This window comes from Spermophilus citellus (assembly GCF_964194105.1).
Source record: "Spermophilus citellus genome assembly, chromosome: 3".
In the NCBI taxonomy this organism is placed as follows: Eukaryota; Metazoa; Chordata; class Mammalia; order Rodentia; family Sciuridae; genus Spermophilus; species Spermophilus citellus.
Genome location: NC_138184.1, coordinates 217,161,874 through 217,182,998, shown reverse-complemented (window position 1 = coordinate 217,182,998; position 21,125 = coordinate 217,161,874). Strand labels below are relative to the sequence as shown.

Sequence of the window (21,125 nt, the reverse complement as noted above, 5' to 3'; positions counted from 1 at the left end):
TCATTGGGGGATTGGGTTGTTTAAAGACACACATTGGGACCTCACCCGAGACCTCCTGAAGCATCATCTGCATGTTAACAAGCTCCCCCGGGACCCATTGTACATGGGAGTATGAGAAGCACTGGTCCAGTTTTCTCCTGAAAAGGCATCCAGCAGTGTCTGGGACAGAGCCAGAGCACTGTTCACTGATGGATTTACAGTGGCTGGGAAGATGGAAGACGCATCATAGCACAGTATCCTGAGCTTTCTCATGAAAGAGGGGCATGAAGGCCACAGTGAGTAGGGCATTTGGATGTGCCACCTGGGCCGGTGATGCAACCTGATCGGGCTCTCTGCTATTGGGAGGGAGAAGCTCATTCCTCAGGGGAAGAGGGGCATTTCCTGTGTCTTACCTCGTTCAGCTTGGCAGGACTGAAAGCAGGAGTCAGGACGCCTCTGATCTCTTCCCATCTTTTGTCACGTAAGAACAGAATGCTGTTGGCTACCAACTTGGGCTCCAACCCTGTGGCCTGTTGGAAAGGGACAAGCAGAGGGTCAGGACCCAGGGAGCCAAGGCCACCTTGGAGGCAATACAAGTTCACGGTAAACACGCTGGTTACAATTCATCAGTGACCAACGCTTAGGAGGTTTCCCTTGCAAGGATACGGAAGACAGCTCTAAGTGCTTGTGGACAATGATCCACAGCTGAGGCCCAGGGGGAGCGGGTGGCAAGGTCTGCTGGCCCGTATCTGCCCTGTCACAGTGTGGTCATCACCATAGAAGTAGCTCAGTGGCCCCTGTTTCCTGCTGCTCTCTGCTGAGGAGGTCCTCTGAGGTTAGACGTGGTGGTCTTCCTGGAGATGTGTCAGATTGAGGTTCATGTCTGAGCTTCATGGAAAAGGATTTTGTGGGCTGTGTCAGTTGGACCCAGAGTCGACAGACTCATGTGTCTGGATCCTTGAGGAATGGATGAGGGAAGAGGGGAGGGGAGGAAGGAGGGCCCTCCAGAAACATGTCTGCCGCCGTGTGTCTGTTCCATCATTCATTCATTTCTTTCCTCAATCAACAAATATCCGCTGAATGCCTAATGTGTTATAGACTGAATTGTGTCCCCCACAAAAAAACTTCACCTACTGAAGTCCTAATCCCCAGAACGTTAGAATGAGACTGGGTTTGGACATAGGGCCTTTAAAAAAGGTAGCTGAAGTAAAATGATTCGGGTGGGTCCTAATCCAATATAAGATCCTCATAAGAAGAGAAAATCAGGACATGGCCATATGCAGAGGGAAGAGGTGGAGGGCACAGGGAGAAGATGGCTGTCCCCAACCCTGCCCACACCCTGCTCTCAGACTTCCAGCCTCCAGAATTGTGAGGAAATGAGCGTCTGTGTGAGTCCCCCAGTCTGTCTGTGGGAGTCTGTTCTGGCCTCTAGCAAACTCAGACGAGCTTCCAGAAGCTGCGTAAACAGAGCTGAATCCAAAGCTTTGGCCCTTGTGGGGAGGTTGGTCTAGTGGAGAAGTAGAGAGAAAGCTCATAAACCAACAAACAGATACTATCACAGCTCAGGAGAAAGGACATTATGAAGGAAAGAGGGTGTGGGGGGCAGGGCCAGCAAGGCTCTCTGAGGAGGAACCCTGGAAGCTGAGGCCCCAAGCCTGCCAAGGGGTCTGGGGACTCCTTCTCCCTTCTCCCAGGCCCTTTATTCCTTGCTAAAGCCAGCTACCCCACACTTGGCTGGAGTGTCCCCAGCCCAGGGACTGCAGGGGAAATGCAGGCCCCAGCCCTCTTCAGGACCACGTGGTGCTGTACGGTTCCGCTATTTCTTTCCACTGTTTTAATTATAGTTGAAACATGAAGCCAGCCATCATAATTCAAAAGCCTTGTAAAAACTCCTATTTAGAGGAAAATTATAATTTTCTGATAAAATATGAACACTCAAAATAAGCCATAAAACATAACTGCAAAGTATCTAGAGGATTTAATTATATATTAGAACCAAGTAGCTGGATATTTTTCTGCCGAGGAATACCTCTCTATATTTAGAATGAAATTCTTTAGGAGTGCTGTGGCCACTAAATTATGGTTTTATGGAATTTTTGGAACCTAATCTGTTTGTTTAGGTTCCAGAGTCAAAGGAGAAAATCAGACATTCTGTGTATTTATAGAGTGGGCAAAGCCCCCTCCTGCCACACTGAGAAGACATTTCACTAGAAGGAAGGCGGATGGGGGTTTGTGTGGCTCTGAAGAGACAGAATAAATTAGAGATAAGAGTCAAGATTGATTGAATTTGGATCCGTCCTTAACACCTGGGGATTGGATCCGTGCTATTTTTTATCTTGCACCTGAAGGACAAATCTCAGCCTCTGTGTGATATGTCATCACGCCCCTTAGACACCTTCCTCGCCAGCCACCGCTCTCTCCTGGCCTAGAGGCTCTTTCAGAACCCCCCATTTTTTGATGGCAAAGTCTGGGGGCAGTGATTATTGTAATGCTTCATTTCTAGATGTCAGACTGGAAGAAGGAGACCAGCAATTTAGTCATTTCAAAAAGGCTATCAGATGGCAAGAGGACATTAAATAATGTAGAGTGTGTGAGTATGTGTGTGTGTGTACACACGCTCATGCACTCACACGTGTGTTTGGGTTGCTGGGTGACCCTGAGGGGCAGAATCGGGTTTACTAGTGGAAGCTGGCAGGGACTTGGGAGTTTGATAGCTCATCTAGAGAACTGGCCCACTACTCAAAAGCCAGAATTTTTCACCCTGCTCGCAGACTTCCAGCCTCCAGAATTGTGAGGAAATGAAAGTCTGTTGTGTGAGTCTCCCAGTCTGTGGGAGTCTGTTCTGGCCTCTAGCAAACTCAGACCAGTTTCCAGAAGCTGCGTAGACAGAGCTGAATCCAAAAGTCATTGCTTTGGCCTTGTGGGGAGGTTGGTCTAGTGGAGAAGTAGAGAGAAAGCTCATAAACCAAGAAATAGATACCACAGCTTAGGAGAAAGAGGACATTATGAAGGAAAGAGGGTGTGGGGGAGCAGGGCCAGCAAGGCTGTCTGAGGAGGAACCCTGGAAGCTGAGGCCCCAAGCCTGCCTTGTGCCACCAGGGCCATGCACCACTCATGGACACCACTCGGGAAGTTTGAGCTTTGGAGGGGTTGGATCTAAGTCATCCAGAACTCTTCCACCCACAGACTTCATCTCCAGAACAACACACCAGACATTTTAAAGAGTGAGTTTACACATAGTTTTTTAAAGTTGTGCCTAATGTGGTGGTGCACACCTGTAATCCCAGAAACTCAGGAGGCTGAGGCAGGAGAATCGCAAGTTCAAGGCCAACTATTTAGTGAGACTGTGTATCAAAATAGAAAAATAAAAAGTGCTGGGGGTATAGCTCCATGGTAGAGCACCCCTGGGTTCAACCCATAGTACAGCAAAAAGAAAAAACTGTGGCAAAATAGACATAACATAGAATTTCCTGTCTTAACCATTTCTTAGTGTGCAGTTCAGTAGATAAAGTGCATTCACATTTTTGTGCAGCCGTCACCACTATCTGTTTACAGAATTCTTTTCATCTTGCAAATCTGAAACTCTGTACCTGGGAGACAACCCTTCCCTCAATCTGCCAAGCCCTGTCTCCATAGGTGCTAAGCGATACCTTGAAAGGTACCAGAACTTTCCCTGCAGGAGTGAGGAGCACACTGGGGAGTTTGACAGGGCAGGACTGAGTGCTGGGCCGAAAGGGGATTCTGGGTCTTGGGAAAAGAGATCTGGGGACACAGGGCTTTCCAGACCCCACCTGACAGCCTGAGCTGGTGTGTTCCAGTCTCAGCGAAGGTGTCTCCAATCTCTCTCTAAGGCAGAATCTGTCATGAGATCAGTGTAGTGGGTGGTGAAAAGAAAGAAACAAGAGATAGACTAGAAACTACAGGACTAGGAGTGTGGCTCTGTGGTAGAGCGCTTGCCTAGTACGAAGCTCAGTTCCCAGGACTGGGGTGGGGGAGGAGAACTTTACAAAGTAAGGGTCTGTATTTTATCATTGAGCACATGTAACATACGTGTGTGTGTGTGTGTGTGTGTGTGTGTGTATGTGTGTGTTTTCTGTTATTCTGCATCAACATGGGAGATGCAGTTCTTCTAGTAAGTCATGGTTGAAATGTTTGAAAGACCCATTCCAACCCAGACCACACAACCATGAGTCATCTCCTCCCAACTAAAATCCCATCAGTCACAGCTCGGAAATCTCTGCTGGGCAGCTGCCTCCATCCCCACAACCACTGCCCTGGCCGAGGTCACCATTACCTGAGCCCCTGATTTCCCTGCCAGATCCCACCCTTCCACTCTCCACATTGTAGGGTGAGTACTCCTTTTATCTATCTATCTATCTATCTATCTATCTATCTATCTATCTATCTATCTATTTTTTTGAGACAGGGTGTCACTAAGTTGTTTAGGGTCTCGCTAAGTTGTGGAGGCCAGCTTTGAACTTGTGATCCTCCTGCCTCAGCCTCCAAACAGGCACTTGCCACCATGTCCAGCTGTAGTGGGATCTCTCTAGAACAGGAAAGTTGATCTCATGGAAGTTGAGAGTAGAATGGTGGTTTCAGGCGGCTGGGGGAGGAGATGGGGAGGTAGAGATGGGAGAGGTTGATCAGCCGGTGCTGGTTAGGAGCAAGAAGCTCTGGGGTGCTATTGCATGGTTGGGTGAACTTAGATAACCATTATGGACTGTGTATCTAAAAAAGATAGAAGAAAGGCTAGTGAATACTTCTACTGTGGAGACATGATAAATGTTGGAGGAAACAGACCTTTTGAACCTGGTTTACACATTAGATAGTGTATACATGTACCCAATATCACATGGTGCCCTATTGTTATGCAAAATTTTAATGACTCAGTTAAAAGACAAAAATACAAATCTACCCTGGTACCATCTTCTTGTGCAAATTCCCTAACTGGATTTATAAGACCTGGCATGCTCTTGCCAATTCCTCACCCTCTCCAAGCACAATGCAGACTCAGTGCTTTATAGTAACAGTCTGGAGACGGTATGGAGCTTTCTGGAAGCCCAGGCTGTACTTTCTACCCCAGGCTTGAGCAGGATAAGGCAGAAGTAACAACAGACCTAGATTCAGACCCCTGGGTTCAAGTCTTGGCTCTGTGTGACCTTTAAAACTGACCTTTCTGGGCCTCAGTTTCCCAATCTGTAACTTGGAGATGATAATGTGCCCACCTCTCAGGATGATGGTGAGGCTTCTCACTGAAATATTTATTGAGAGCCAGGCCCTGACATAGGTACTTAGGATACATTTGTGAACATGATGAAGCTTTTTGTCCTTACTAATTCTAGTGGGAAAAGGCAGACAAATACAGAAGAAGTTACTTGAAGGGTCAAATGTGGCATTAAATCAAAGGGTCAGGACTGGGCTCTTGCAGGAGGTGGGATTTGAGCCAGGGATATAAGGAGCTGGGTAGAGGGAAGTCCAGCTCCAGGCAGGGGACCATTGTGGCAAAGATACTAAGGCATACTTAAGGAACTCAAGGAGCCCGGGAGGCTAGAGTGGAGAGACGGGGGTGGAGAGGTCACAGGTGCTGTGTGTGGAGGGCCTCGGGGGCCCAGGTAGAATTTTTACTCTAGTCTGGGTGACACAGGAGGCAGTGCAGATTTTTGAACAGAGCTGTATCCTGAGTTGACTTGTATTTTAAGGATTCAGTCTGCTTTGATGTTGAGAATAGTCTGTGAGGACCCAGGATGGAGGTGGGTTGAGCCATTCAGAGGAGCACATGGACAGCTCAGCCCAGGGTTCTGGCTGTGGATGGGGTGAAGCAGTTAGATTTGGCAAGCTTCAGAAGGCAGGATTTCCTAATGGATTGGGCGTGGGGTGGGGGAACAATGGGAGTCCTCGGGGACCATGGGTTTTGAGCAATGGCAAGGTTGAGTTCTGACATTTGAAGAGTTTAGAGCCGTCCCTGGCGCGCAGGTCTGAGATGGCTTCCTGTAGTTCTGTTGGTACCTCGACCACACTCTCTTCTCCCTAGGGTCTTCGTCTCCTTACAAGCTCTTTGCTCTGTACCTCGAGTTCTCCATCCCTCTGGCCCCTTCCTCCTCTGCCTGCTGACTCCTATTTACATTATGAAACGTCTCAGGAGACACCTCGGAGGGAAGCCCCGTTGCCCGGACCTCACTGCCAAGCCCCGTACAAAGAGCATCTCACTCTCATTTTCCAAAGATTATTTTTAAAAAGTGGTTTTTAGGAGTCAGTGCGAGTTCACTAGCAGCAAGTAGTGCCAAAGTAACCTCATTCTTTTTTCTTTCATGGAGCGACAGATCTATAGATGTGGGAAAGAAAACATTTTATGGTTTCCAAGGACATTCTTATGGAGAAGGAGGAGAAATAATGGGTGGGTAAATAACTCCTTTGGGCGGTTTCAGGGCTGGTAGAACAACCAAAGACAAATAAAACTATCAGTCTGGAAACAAATAGAGAACCTCAGGCTTCTACACTTAGCTCAGTCCAATCAAATATTTTATTTGTTATTTTCATAGTAAACTTCTGATTTGCAGAAATCACAGCTGGAAGATTAACACTCCCTGGATCACAATTTAACATGAGACTGGACCATCCCAGAAGCCAGATAAGCTGATTCCAAAATCTGACAAAAGCTTATTAAAATGAAAAACTATAGGTCAATGTTTCTCATGAACATAGAGGCAAAAATTTTAAAGAAAATATTAGCTTATGTAATCCCGTGATCCTTTAACAGAGTCATTCATCCAGATCCCGTGGGACTCATTTCACGAATGTAACTTTTGAAAAGCAATCAATGCAACTAGCTGCATTAATAGTAAAGGAGAAAACATAATCTCAACAGATGCAGAAAAGATAGTTGCTAAAATTCAACACCTATCCACGATAATGACTCTTGGTGGATTATGAATATAAGTGAACTTTCCCAACCTGATGAATGATATTCACAAAACAAATTCCAGCTAACATCACACTCATTAGGGAAACACCCAACACTTCTCAAGTTTGGAAGCAAGACAAGTGTGTCCCTTATCACACTTCTAGTTGACATAATAGAAATGTAAGAAGGCAAGAAAAAGACAAGAAGTATGTAAAAATTGGAATGGAAGAAATAAAGCTAGTTATTATAGATGACATGATTATATAACATGGAAGACCCGAGAACTAACACAAGTAAATATTATAATTAATATTGAGATTAATAAGATTGTTGAGTACAAGTTCTGTTTTATTTCTACACTTGGAAAACAAAATTGGAGCACAGAAGATACTCTGTGTCTTGATGTGAGTTATAGTCACGTGAGTGCTGCATACACAAAGTGCATTGGGTTTGGAGGTGATCTCAATTTAAAAAAATACCAAATCATAAACCTTTCCTGTGGACGGACTTGAATGCTGGATGAACACCAACAAGATGAATAGACGTAACTAGAAGGCTTCATGCCTTACAATAACTCACATTAAAAAGATCTGGGAACCTCAACTGACCACAAGCTAGTTGGCGGGGCTGTGTTGGGATATCCATGCTGGGGACAGAGGAAGCCCTGCCTACTGCACTAACAGGACAGCGCCTGGTCTCAGGAAGGGTGTCCTATGGTGGTGTGTGATAGGATTAGACCACGTGGTCTAGAGGATGGTTTTCAGACAGGGATGCATTTTAAAAGGAAAGGGAAGGTGAACAGAGGGAACGCAAAGTCCCTGGGAGTGGGGGCGGGGCGGTGAGGGAGGTGACGGTGATCACAAGGTCTTTCCCTCTGTTGACAGGGGTGGAGTTAGAGCTGGCAGTGGGAGGGGACAGAAAACCCCAGCAAAAGGACCCCTCTGTCCTCACTTGCTCTGATCCAAATTGCCATGCCTTGGACATTTAGAAAGATGAACGTTTAGAAGACATGGATGAGCTTCACAACTGAAACCCTGGACTACAGCCTCTGGTGCTCCCTGGCAATCATGGCCACAGCTGGACAGCTGCCACTTTCAACAGGGGCTCGCCAAGGCCTCGGGAACCCGTGACATCACCAAGGCAGCCTTGAGCTGGGTTGCTGCATTTTATGTTTGGTGGTTTGCCAGTTCAGCTCTGAATAGTATCTGTCTGTTATCAAGCTGTGAACGTTTATGGAGTCCTACTATCTCCAGAGGCTGGCCCATAGTAGGGCTCAAGACAGAATGGAAACTCACAGTTCATTTGCAGGGAATGGGGTGGTTTATGACCAACACTTGTCAATATTACAGCTCACCGATTGCTTTTTACCTTACAGCATGAACTCTTGGGTGATTCTGATTCTATCAGTATCCTGATAAATAGCTTAGTTGTGGCCTGTGGCTCAACTACTAAGGTCCCCTCGGACAGATAAACATGTTTGTCCTTTCAATTAAGATCCCTATTTTCTTATTAGGCCAGCCAAGGATAAACTTTCAACTTTGAAGAGTCACAAAGTCCCGAGGAGCAAATTATTAAGGAAAACCCACACCTCACATACCATGCTTGCACGAAGATCACTTCTGGGTGTTTATGGGCTAACCTGGTGCCCCTCAGCTGGCTTGGCACAGCTGCACAAGACCCACAGACTCTTCCCAGAGTGCTACAAGATGCGTCGCTGCAATTCTGCTCTAACTCAGGATGTATATTATCCTGGCCAAGGATCAACGGGCAACATGCATCATGGAGCTGTAGCCGGAAACAGTTTCCTAGTGTCTGAAACACGCAAGAACCTTCCCTCGAGACATGAATGACCTCCAGGATGCATTGACAGGGTGGAGGACAGGTCTCCAATGGCACATAGAACTGAGGGTACCAGGAAAGCAGAGCAAGGGACGCTGTGACACTGGTGAATGTTCCCAACTCATTCATTGTTAAGTTTGTCAATTCAGCTGCAGACGTGTTAATATCAGATAGGATGCATGATCTCCAAAACTCTGTGCTCCACTGTTCCTGATGTCCTTTCTGATTCCCACACAGCCCTGTACACCCATGAAGCCGCTGAATAGCCTGCCTCCTCCTCACCAGGTGTGGGAAACATCTGGCACTGCCCCCTCACTAGATTATGATCAATTAAATCTCAGAATGATACGTCACTTGAATTATCCTAAATTCTATGCTTGAGGCTATTTTCAATTTACGACGGTTACTACCTGGCTGTACAAAGATGGAATCAAGTAGCGCTTATATTTTGGTGCTTTGAAATAACAAAGATGTTCCTTTTACTAAAAATGATGTAAACATTGAAGAATGAAATACTAAAAATAAAAATAGTAAAGGTTTCCCTCTGCTCTCACAGTGGATCATTTTCATTCCTTCTCCGTGCCCATAGGAAATGGTCCCAGAAATTACATAATCTTCCTTTTCCCTGCTTTCAACTGGGACCCAAAAGAGCAGCCACTGAGTCAGCTGTGAGGTGTGTCCACAGCTCAAGGGGCCAGGCACGTGGCAGGTAAAAAGCAAGCTCGTGCTCCATCTGCCAAGGTGGTTCCGGCCGATGGAAGGGGCCTCTTCTCACCTGGTTGAAGGCGCAGGACAGACTATGGCAGCCCTTCCTGAGAGTTCCAAGTGAGTTCTAGGAAACCGTACACCCTGCCTTTCCATGAGATCCACTCCGACAGCGAGCACCCTTCTTGAAGGGGGGTGGGAGTCAGGGGCTCATGAACTCTTCTGTGGAAACTCTTCAACAGATTTTAGTAGAGTTCCTTGCCAGAGCAGTGTCAGAGAAGGGTAAGGGTGTCCCTGATGGGACATCTGTCATGCTCGGCTGGAAAGACATTCCCTGGGGGGAGGCAGGGGGCGCTTGGCTCTGCATTTGAAGCTTAAAATGGCTCCCTGGGATGCTGGGGAAACTCTGGTGACCTGTAAGTTCTGACTGCCACATGCCACGTGATCAGGGACCAAACTGACCTCAGTGAGTAGCTAGCCTAATACTCATGTTTTACGCAGGAGGAAATTGAGGCTCAGAGAGGTTAAAGGACTGGTTGAAGGTCACATGGCTAATCATAGGTAGAAAATGTGGAATCTGATTTAATCCCTTTTAAGGCTTTTCACCATATTGCTGGGCCCAGGGTTAGAAGAAGAGCAAATGGAAAGAAAAGAAATGTTACATAAAGGAGACCGGGCAGGGAAGAGGGAGGCAGGGGACTTACTGTCCCGGTGACTTGACATTCATGGAATGTTCAGGAACACAACCACTTTGAGACCAGTATTGCTTCTGTGGCTTATTTACTATTCTCACCCCAAACTCTAGATATTAATCTCCAGGTGTACACACTTATTTCTACTTCTGCCACTGCAAGTGAAGGCAAGAAGACATAAATGTAAGAACAAGATTTTACTTATTTCTTTTTAAAAAAATGTAAAGTTGACTTCCCGCTGAACTAAGAGCCTAGTAAGACATAAAAATATGAAATCATTTTCAACAAGATTTTTAAATTAAGAAAAAAGTTCTGCAAGGCAGAGAGAAGAACACCTGAACATTCACAATCCATGCCACTTAGCACTATTCATTCCTGCGAGCCCAAGGCTTCACAAGGCACTCAGTTCCTTTCAAGCCCGTTCAAGTTCAGACTCCCCTATCATGTTCAAAACTCGCAGCTCAGTGTGTTTTACAGATCAAATGCAATCCCATGGATCTGACTTCTCCAGGACTAACCGCATTCAGCCATGAGCAAAGCAGGTGAAAGGGGAGGCCCACAGGCAGGGGACAGGCAAGCCATTGTGGCTGACATTTGGGACTTGCAGTGGGCAACCCATCCTGGGACCAGAAGCTTCCTGCTCAGGCTGGAGAGTTTCCTGAGCATCACAAAACATTTCACGTGCATCAGAGAGATCTTCCTCAAAGGGAGGTGGCACACTTGCAATCCCAGATGCTCAGGAGGCTGAGGTAGGAGGACCCAAGTTCAAGGCCACCCTGGTAAGATGGTCTCAAAATAAAAACATTTTAAAAGGGATGAGGATGTATCCCAGTGGCAGAGTGCTTGCCCAGCAAGTGTATGGCCCCAGATTTAATCCCCAGTCCAAAAAAAGAGAGAGATGGAGGTGTCAGTTAGGCAAGTGGCAGTTCCGTTTCCCTGCTCTCTGCCGACTGGTAGAGCTTCCAGGCTCCTGCCTCACTTAGAGCTGCAGACCTAGAGCCTGAGTTGACCTTTCTCAAAAAACACAGCATCCAAAAAGCTTCCCAGATTTGCTTGGAGTTCCAAGAGCTTCCCTAGATTGTACGCAACAACCTTCTCACATCCTAAACCTCACAGCACATGTCTGAACAGCTGCTTGTCTTCACTTACTCACTGTTTCAGTTAAAGGAAAGGGGAACAGGAACTCTAGATGGTGCCAGTTATAGGCACAGGGACAAGTTAAAAGGGGCAGTTTTACGGCAAACCTGCTGATGTCCCGTCTCTTCTCAGCAGATGCCAGCAGGCAGGTCCCTGAGGCCCCAGCATGGGTGGGTCTGGTCCACCCATAGCTCTAAAGGGACTTTTCCTTATTGATGAAGCCCCTGTGCTTCTCTGGACCAGGGTGTTGCTGCAGGTGCACAGGGTAACCAGGTCTCCAGTGACTCATTTGCCTGCTAACTTTAGCCATCTTTTGCCAAGGCCAAGGGGGTTGTGGTTCCAAAGTGACTCATCCTTAGATTTTGACAGTCATGTGGTGAGGGGATGAAGCAGGCCTTTGACAGGCTAAACGGAGGGCGTCCAGGCCCCTGGGTGCTTATGGATCTGGATAAAGCCACTCACCAAACTCATCACATGGCTTTAGATGTAATGCTTGTGGGTAGCCTGATCCATGCCTGAAGAAGTGACCTCTGTTAAGGATAAGGACCTGAGGGCTTATACTCACCCACCCCTCCACACACACATACAACCACCCTCTCCTTCCATCTCCATTCCCATCTAAGCAGCTGATCCATTCTCTGTGCTGCCATTTTGGTCCAGAGCTCATAGCCCCAAGGCAGCAGGTCTCAAGATTGGACAGGTACATCGCTTCCATGTCCCCTCCCTCATCCAAATAGAATGAAAATGGGCTAAAGACAGCCTACCCCTTATCATCCTTCCCACGATTCCCCAACTCCAGGCCTTGATGGGAGGCCAAGAATAGGGTGCGCTGCTACTGGTTATAGTAGTTTCTGCTGAGTCACATGGACCCTGTTCCAGTTTCCACAGATATTTAAACAAAAATAACAATAACAACAAAAATACCCTCATGATATAGAAGATGGACTTGGGTTTAATGATTAACTGCAGTTGGACCCACAGTTTCAGGAAGCCCTGAAGGCACCGATAGGGGAGAAGGGGCAAGATGGAAAGGACGTGCTCCACAGGCACAAGTGCAAGTGCCTGGGAAAATGTGGGACTGCAAACTCAGACGTGACAAGCGCCACCCCGGGTCCTACTCTGCTCTGCTCAGTGTTCTGGGGTTTGAAAAAGAATATTTCATTCAATGATTTTGGAATTCAAATATGTGCTCGATGCTGACTTGGGTTTCCCTCTAGTCACTCCTCCTCTGTGCTCCAAGGGTTCCTCGGGGGGTGCTCACAGCTCACATCAAATTTCAGCTGAACCCAGCTTGGCACATCACTGCCATTCTCTGCCAGGCTGCCCAGGGTCGCACATAACTCAAGCCTGGATCTGGGAGCAGAGATGAGCTCTCACTGTTGGAAGATGAAACTCTGCGTTATTTAAGTTCCTTTTCACTTAATGCATCAAACTAATATGCTGAAGTATTTCTGTATCACAGGGGACCGTTTGGTGGAGGCTCACATAGAGCAAGCGTTTAATGTTTACTGAGCGAATGTCTAATAAGGCCCAGTCGCTCAACACTTAAGTAAACATGCCTTATTAGGGAGAAGACAGCCTGGTGTCAGGAAGGAGAAATCACGCCTCAGTAATCTCCTTGAGTTCTTTGAGCAGATAAATAAGCATATGGATAAGAGGGAACCACAGAACCCAGTTTAATTTGACTTTCAAAAACCTGTGAGAAAATCCCACTCTAACGACTGTTTTTAAAAAATTGAGTCACTAAGGGTTGTTTTATCATGAATATGGAATTGGCTTAAAGACCATAAACAAAGATAAAGATAAGTGGATAGGGTCCCAGATGGAAAAGGATAAACACTAGGGTTTCCTGGAGATCTAATCTACAATGGGTCTTTGATGGGTCTTTTTTTACCCCTTTTTTCTTTTCCCAATGTGTTTGTGAATGTCCTAGATGGAGAAGTGCATATGGAATCTCCAGGTTCAGGTAATGCTTCATTCTTCTGGGGAGGTTGTCATGTTGGTGGAGGCTTAATTTAGTTTGCACAAAAATATATTGGGTGCTGAATAGTCCTTATGCGTTTGGGCCACAGGGTCCAGAAAAGAAGTTCAAGATATGCTTCCTGGCCTTCAAGGACTAAAGATCAAGTTAGGGTGAAAGCCGCACCTTCCTTTACTATAAATAGCAGAAGGCTCAGTGGGATCTATTGCAAAGATGAGTGGTGCAGATAAGCGGGAGCCTATGAGTCCAGGGCAAGGAAAGAGAGAATGTAGATGGAGGCAGGGAAGGCTTCTTGGAGGAGGCAGAATCTGAAGGGAGCCTTGAAAACTGGCTAGGGTTCGGATGGGTGTGAAGGAGGTGGAGTTTTTCTTGCTAAAAGCAACTCATGCACCATGATTGCTTGTCTTGCCTGCCCAGCGCTGCCCAGAAGCTTACCTGCATGATCCCGTTTGGCATTACTCCCCATATCCCACAGGAGGAACAAGTAGTTTAATGAAGTGAAGAAGTTTGCTCAAGCTCATAGGGCTATTGAGCATGAAGCCTACTGTTCCACTGTCTCCCATGCCATGGGGCTGTCAGCATGAGATCCAGGCTAGGGAGAGAATGGAGGGTCCCTGCCAGAGGGAGTGACAGCTTGTCCTGGGGAGAAGTGGGAGATTAGGTTGGAGCACATGAAATGGATCTAAGTTACAGGGGCCCTTAAATCTTGTCTGGGGGACTTGAACTTCATGCTGAAGGCTTAATCCTGGGATGAGTGGAAGAGGAAGGAAATTAGAACCCTACTCTGGAGTTTGGGGTCCAGGACCAACACACTCCAGTCTGGGGGTGGAAGAAATTAGGGAGAGCTGCCAATGGTTTGGAGGAGAACCTGACCAAGGCCAAAGGCCTTTGGTATCCTCAGCTCAAACACATGGGTTGAATTTGTCTGCTCGTAGAGGGGGCCCTCTTCCAGGTCTGTTCTCAGGATCTTGTGCCCTGGGGACAGACTGGGTATCACTTGAAGCCATATAGAAACACACAGCTGCCACATCCATCTCACTGCTCAGGGCTCGGGTGGGCTCAGGAATCATGGCAGGCTCCTAGGCAGCCTTCACTGCCTGCTCGGATGGGACTTGGTGGCCCAGGTGCTCTGACGCTCGGCTCCCCTGGCTTCTCCAATCAACACCCCTTGCTGAGCTGGTGGAGCAGCAATCTACACTGAACCAGGACTCAGTCTGTAAGACCCCAGCAGACAAAGGCCTTCGGGAGTCTCCGAACAGCGGGATGATGACTGTGTCGGGGAAGATAAACTAGAAGCAGTTAAACCTCTGCGATTTCTTTGGCCACTCGGAGATGACGGAGACAGAAGGCCAGGCAGTTACCTCCTTCCAGTGGCCATGTGGTGTCTGGCATTGGGCATGATGCTCTGGGAATGAGCATAATTTTGGGTGAGGGACCAATTATTCCCTTAAACCTTAACATCCAGAAATGTCACCCGAGCCAGCCATTGTAATCTTGTAGTAAAAGAGAGTTCTGGACTTGCCTTGGGTGATGCTACGCAAATCTCTGCTCTTCCCCCAGGTAGTCATGTGACCTGGGTTGGTCATTTAACCTCTCTGAACCTTGGTTTTCCTGTCTGTGAAATGGAGATGATAATTGCACCAATCTCATAAATTTTGTGAAGACCAAAAAAATCTACTCTGATAGCCCTACTACTACAGAATGCAGGAATGCTGTGGATAGTTCCTTTAAGATGCAGGCCCAGGGATCTCACATCCACAAGCTTTCCCCTGTTCACAGCCTGGATGGCCCTGAATTTCCACTGCAGGAGGCCTTGCCCTGCTGGTTGGTGCTGGTCTCTGCTGGTCTGCCTCCCTCACTAAACTGAGCTCCTTGAGGGCAAGACTGGGTCTTCTCTCTCTTTACAATCAGCACCTAGACAGTGCCTGGCCTGTGGCCAAATAAATCAACAAAAGAATGGAATACGCACATTACCTACTATCTATGGAAAATGAGAGTTAGTTTGACATCCCCCACTCCCCCCAAAAATAAAGATTGGCACGGAATTGTTTGAATTCTCACAAGCATCTGTTTGTTAATTCACTTTAGACTTTTTCTATGAAAGCAAAATTGCTATGAAAAAGTCTAGAGGGAATTCCTGCTAAAATATCTATGCAAAGTCTAAAGGGTACAGCCTGTAATCCCAGCAGCTCAGGAGGCTGAGGCAGGAGGATCACAGGTTTGAAGCCAGCCTTGGCAACTTAGAGAGGCTGTAAGCAATCTGAGACCCTGTCTCCAAATAAAACATAAAAATGGCTGGGGATGTGACTCAGAGGTTAAGTGCCCTTGGGTTCAATCCCTGGTCAAAAAAAAAAAAAAAAAAAGTCTAAAGGGAATTCCTGCTAGAATTTCTCTCTCTCCATTTTGAGAAAATATGGATAGCACTCACCTCTGTCATTTTCTGTCACCTCTGCCATTTTGTGAGATTTTTTTTTTTTCATAAAAGATTAAAAAAAGGGCAGGGGGAGAGGCAGTATATCCTTTAGTAGGTTGGAGACTTGAACTAATAGGAAGGGCTCCCTTACAGGCTCCTCCTCCTACGTGGGGACAAATTTCCCTATCAGTGTTGTGTGCCTTCCCTTTCTGGCCTTAATACTTTTATGCCTTCTAGAAAAGATATGAACATAAAACCTGCGGCATTCTGCTTTCCTGCTGACATTATTAGCCTTGCTCAGAGTTCCAAGATGACTCGGCCTGTGCCCCGTGGATTCCCCTAGCCTCCGACCCAGCTTTAGGAAACTCTCCTGCTTTAGCATTTTTCTTAGCCTCAACTCCTCTCAAGCTTTGGCTTTCTGGAAGAGGTTCACAAATGTAAATGCCACCTTTTTTGTAGCAGTCCCATGCATCCCTTTGTAGTTCCCTGAGGAGGTGTTTACCTAAGCCCTGTAAGAGGCGCACAGTATCCCTATTAGATCCACCGTGCAGTTCTTGCATCTTACAATGAGTCCCTCATCCATCCACACACAGAGAGAAGACGACATACCGCTCTGTTGGAAAAGTTACTGAAGTTCTCAACCAACACCTGCCGGATCATGTCTGGCTTGGACATAACAATATACATCCGACGACCAAGATAGTACCTGCAAGGGAAAAAAAAATCACATTAAAACGTGTGGCCTTAATCTACCCACTTCTCTTTCCCCAAAAGAATCCCTGGTGGCTCAGGGGAAAGGATGAAAGTAAGTAGAAGTGAAGACATGGGAAAGACGAGGAAAGGCTTGCTCCAATTGCGAGCACCAGTAGAGCCTGACGGCCTGACATTAATTTCTTCCCATCGATATTTTGGGGAAGCCACCTTGTACCAGTCCCTGGAGGGTCCCTGCCTCAAGGAGCTTCTAATTAGGAAAGGCAGATCTGTAAATGTAAATACAATAATAAGGCATTCATCCACAAGATCCACTAGGAAGACCAAGGAGGAAAGTGGCAGAGGTCAAGGTCATGTGCATGTTCCAAAACTGGGGAGGTGGGCATTCTGTCAAAGACCAGTAACCTTTACACTGATTCTTGAAAAAAGTCTAAAGCAAATGAATAAACAGATACTTGTGAGAATTCTGGAGAGATGAAGCCTCTGGGGGAGGGCCCAACATCTGGTTTCCATGCCTGTCTGTGGAGAAGCTCAACAGATACTTATGACATTCAGGAATAGATGGAGAAGGAGCACCTGCAGGCAGCTGGTGGGGAGCTCTGATGGAGGCCGTTGCTCACGTCCGTGTCTCACACTTAAGAAAGTTCAGGAGACACGGAGCAACCAAGGCCTGGTCACGGGCTTCAGGGGTCTCAGCATCTGATGGGAGGGACAGTCAGGTAATCAGCCTCCAGTGTGACATTCTGACAATGGAGGAATACTTAACAGTGCTGGTAGAGGAGAGGAAGAAGGCTTCCCGGGTGGGGCTCCCAACCCATGTTCTGGAGGTGAGCAGGAGTTAGTTCCAGAAGGTGGGTGACAGAGGAGGAGAGAGTGTGTGTGGGCAGAGCAGGCAGCTTGAGCACCTGGCCAGGGCCAGGCTGCCCGGGGAGTACTGTGAGTGCCCCATGGCCAGGTGTGTGAAGCAAAGCAGACTGAGGACAAGGGACCACTGAGTAAGGTACATTCTAGTGCACAGCGTTGTACTTTCAGGGTTGTGACTTGATCACTGGTATATCCAGCTCAGAGCAGTGAGGAACAGATTTTATTTCTTTTTATACCTTTACTTTATTTATTTATTTTTATGTGGTGCTGAAGATCAAAGCCAGTGCCTCACCTGTGCTAGGCAAAGGCTCTACCACCGAGCCACAACTCCCGACCTAGGAACAGATTGTAAAGGGGAAAGTTTATTCTAGAATTCTTACTCAGAACTTTTCACAACCCAAAAGCAAGTTAATTTTTTAAATTCTTTTCCCTCTCACTGACTGGGAAGAAAAATATTTCTCTGGCACATATTGAACACTCATAAAATATTCACCTAAGTGATCATATTTTTCAAAACTGTTGGGAAAATCTTTTGACAACAGGGTTTCAACAAATGAAGTGCAAAGAAAGAAAGGACACCAACTAGTTTCTTACTGGTTTTAACCAAGAAAAGGAAAATAACCTGATAAGATCATAAACCAATACTTTTACAAATCTTATTACAAGTGTCATAGACTCTTCTGAGAATCTAGTGAAAGCTGTAGACACCCTTCTAAGAGAAACGAACACCTTGCAGTAGTTTGTGTATGATCTGAAGGGCTCCTGGACCCATGAAACCTACTCCAGAGCAGTTTCTCAAACTTAAAATAATATGCCTAAAGTCACTTTACTTTGAAGAAGTAATAGTTGAAAATTACCCCAAGCTGGCAAGAGACAAATTTATAGATTCAAGAAGCTGAGTGAAGTTCAAATAGGGTGAATCTGACGAAATCCATGGCCAGACACTTTATAATTAAGCTTCTGAAAACAAAAAGAAAGAAACAAAGAGCCTTGAAAGCCAAAAGAATGACATCTATGGAGAACAACTGGGGACGGCAGATTTATTGTCAGAAACCATGGAGACCAGAAGGAAGTGGCACATTTCCCAAGTCCCAAAAGAAAAGAGTTGTCCACCACAAGTCGTCTATCTGTGAATGAATCTTTCAGGAAAGAAGTCGAGATCAAATCACTCCTAGATGAAGAACCTGAGAGAATTTGTCAGTAGTCCATCTGCCCTTCAAGAATGACTACCGAAGTTTTCCGGCAGAAGGGAAATGATAACAGAAGAAAGTGTGGAACTTCAGAAAGGAAAGAATCATGGACTGCGTAGAAACTATTAGACTGCCCCACTTCTCATGAGTTTCTTAAATATACTTGATGGCTGAAGCAAAATTATAACACCAGCTGATGGGATAAATGTACTTAGAGGGAATACTTGGGACAATTATATTTTAAGAGTAAGAAGAGCAAAGGGACCACAAAGGAGTAAGGTCACTTGAAGTGGTGAGGCATTCGTATTCATAGCCTGTGATGAATTATGTATGCATACCTATGTAACCACTAGGAAAACCACGCAAAATGACATAAAAATTTTTAAGAAGTTAAAAAAAAACATGTTAAATCATTTTCAAAAAACCCCACAAGAAGGCAAGAAGAGTGAAACACGAAATGAATAAACAAAAGAAAATAAATATATTACTATATTTATAATTATAAGTATAATGTAATAATTAGATAACAACATATTAAAATATGGGTTAAAGCTAAAGCAGAAACAAGAGAGAAATTCATAGGACTAAATGCTTCCTTAGAAAACAGGAAAGATCTTAAATGAGTTATCTATATTTCCACCCCAAGAAAATGGCAAAATAAGAGGAAAAAAAACCCTAAATCTTGCAAAAAAAGAAGGAAATAATGATGATAAGGGCAAAAGTGATAAAGTGGAAAACAAAACAATACAAAATTAATTAGACAAAAAGTGCCAACTCTTTAAAAAAATCAATAAGATGAAAAAAAACTAACAAAGATGAAAAAAAGAAGAAGACACAAATCATTAATATCAGGAACCAAGATATTATCATCATAGATATTGCAGTCATTAAAATGATAAGGGAGCCAGATAGGGAGGTGCACACCTATAATTCCAGCTATTTGGGAGACACAGGCAGGAGGATCACAAGTTCAAGGCCAACTTGGGCAACTTTAGGAGACCCTGACTCAAACAACAAACTAACAAAACAAACAAACTCACTGGGGGTGTAGTTCAGTGACAGGGCCCTTGCCTATCACGTGTGAGGCTCTGGGTTCAATCCCAGTACTGCAAGCAAAACAAAACAAAAGAATAAGCAGCCATAATAAACAACTTTAGACGATGATTTTGAAAATGAGGAAATGAACCATTTCCTTGAAAACTACAAACTACTAAAATCCAACCAAGATGAATGAAACAATCTGAATAATCCTATTACCATAAGAAAATTGAAATCATAATTTTAAATTTCCTGAAAAAGTCATCTCCAGGCCCAGATGGTTTCAATGGAAAATTCTACCAAATATTTAAAGAACAACAACAATAACTGTACATAATCTCTTCCAGAAGTTAAAAGAGGTGGGAACACTTCCCAATTCAATTCATGAAGACATTATAACCAGATGAAGACGGTACCAAAAAGAAGAAAAGAAAACAAAACCACAGCCCAGAATCCCTCACATCTTAGACACAAAAATCTTCAACAAAGCAAATCTAGCAATGTGCAGAAAGAATTAAATACTACAAGTGGCATTTATACTAGGTATACAAAACTGGCTCAATATTTTAAAATCATTCAATATAATCCACCATATTAACAGCCTTAAAAAGATAAAATATGTGATCATATCAGTTAACATGAAGAAGTCATTTGACAAAATTCAGCACCTGTACATGATGGAATCTCTCAAGAATAAAGGGAAATTTCCTCAACTTGATAAAGGGACATTTATAAAAATACTAAAATGAACATCATACTTAATGGTGAAATGCTTTTTCTAAGATCAGGAACAAGGCAAGGCTATCTACTACTCCTATTACTCTTGTACATAGTAGCCAGTATAATAAGGCAAGAAAAATAAATAGGAAGTGTATAGATTGAAAAGAAATGAAGAAAATTGTTTTCAGTTGGTTTGATTGTCTGTGGATAAAAATACTAAAAAAAATTAAAAAGTTTGCAGGATTCAAGAGCAATGTAAAAAAAATCAATGGTATGTCTATATGCTAACAATTAACATGTGGAAAACATTAACTGTTGATGAAAGAAATCTAAGAAGACCTATGTAAATGGAGACACTTACCATCCTTATGGATTGGAAGACATGTCAGTTCTCCCAAAAGTTGTCTAATAGGTTCAATGCAATACCTAACTCCAAGCAATTTATATGGAAAAACCAAAGACTTAGAATAACTAAGTCAATTTTTAAAAGAAGAATGAAGTGAGAGGAATCAGTGTTTCATATCCTAAGATTTAACTATAGTAGTCAAGACTTTGCACCACAGAAGAGTCGTAGACAGATACTTACAAATATACATGATACCCTACCCCCCCATACACACTTGAGCACACATAAACCTGAATAAAATCTGAATAAGTTCTGTGCATTGAACCAATGTGAACCTTCTGGTTTGGTAATATGCTATAGTTATGGAAGAGGTTATCACTGGGAGAAGCTGAGAAAAGGGACACAGCATGCGGCTGTGGCTGTGGCTCAGTGGTAGAGGGCTTGCTTGGCATGCACAACACCCAGGCTTCCAACCTCAGCGCACAACGCATGCACACACACACTAATACAGGTACCCAGACCCTCCTTCCCCGCATGTATCTCCAACTTCCTGTGATTCTATAATTATCACAAAATAAAAAGTTTTAACAGGTCACCTAGAAGCTTAAT

The 21,125-nt window shown here is 45.0% G+C and overlaps 1 protein-coding gene across 1 annotated transcript in view; it reads right to left on the bottom strand.

Moving 5' to 3' along the window:
- Positions 1–21,125, bottom strand: part of TBXAS1 (thromboxane A synthase 1) — a 154,927-nt gene that overhangs the window by 76,872 nt on the left and 56,930 nt on the right. Inside the window, exons 4-5 of the mRNA XM_081287467.1 lie at positions 16,257–16,353; positions 393–509 (exon numbers count right to left, since the gene is read on the bottom strand). Coding sequence (XP_081143593.1) covers positions 393–509; positions 16,257–16,353 — 214 coding nt within the window. The remainder of the gene's footprint in view (positions 1–392; positions 510–16,256; positions 16,354–21,125) is intronic.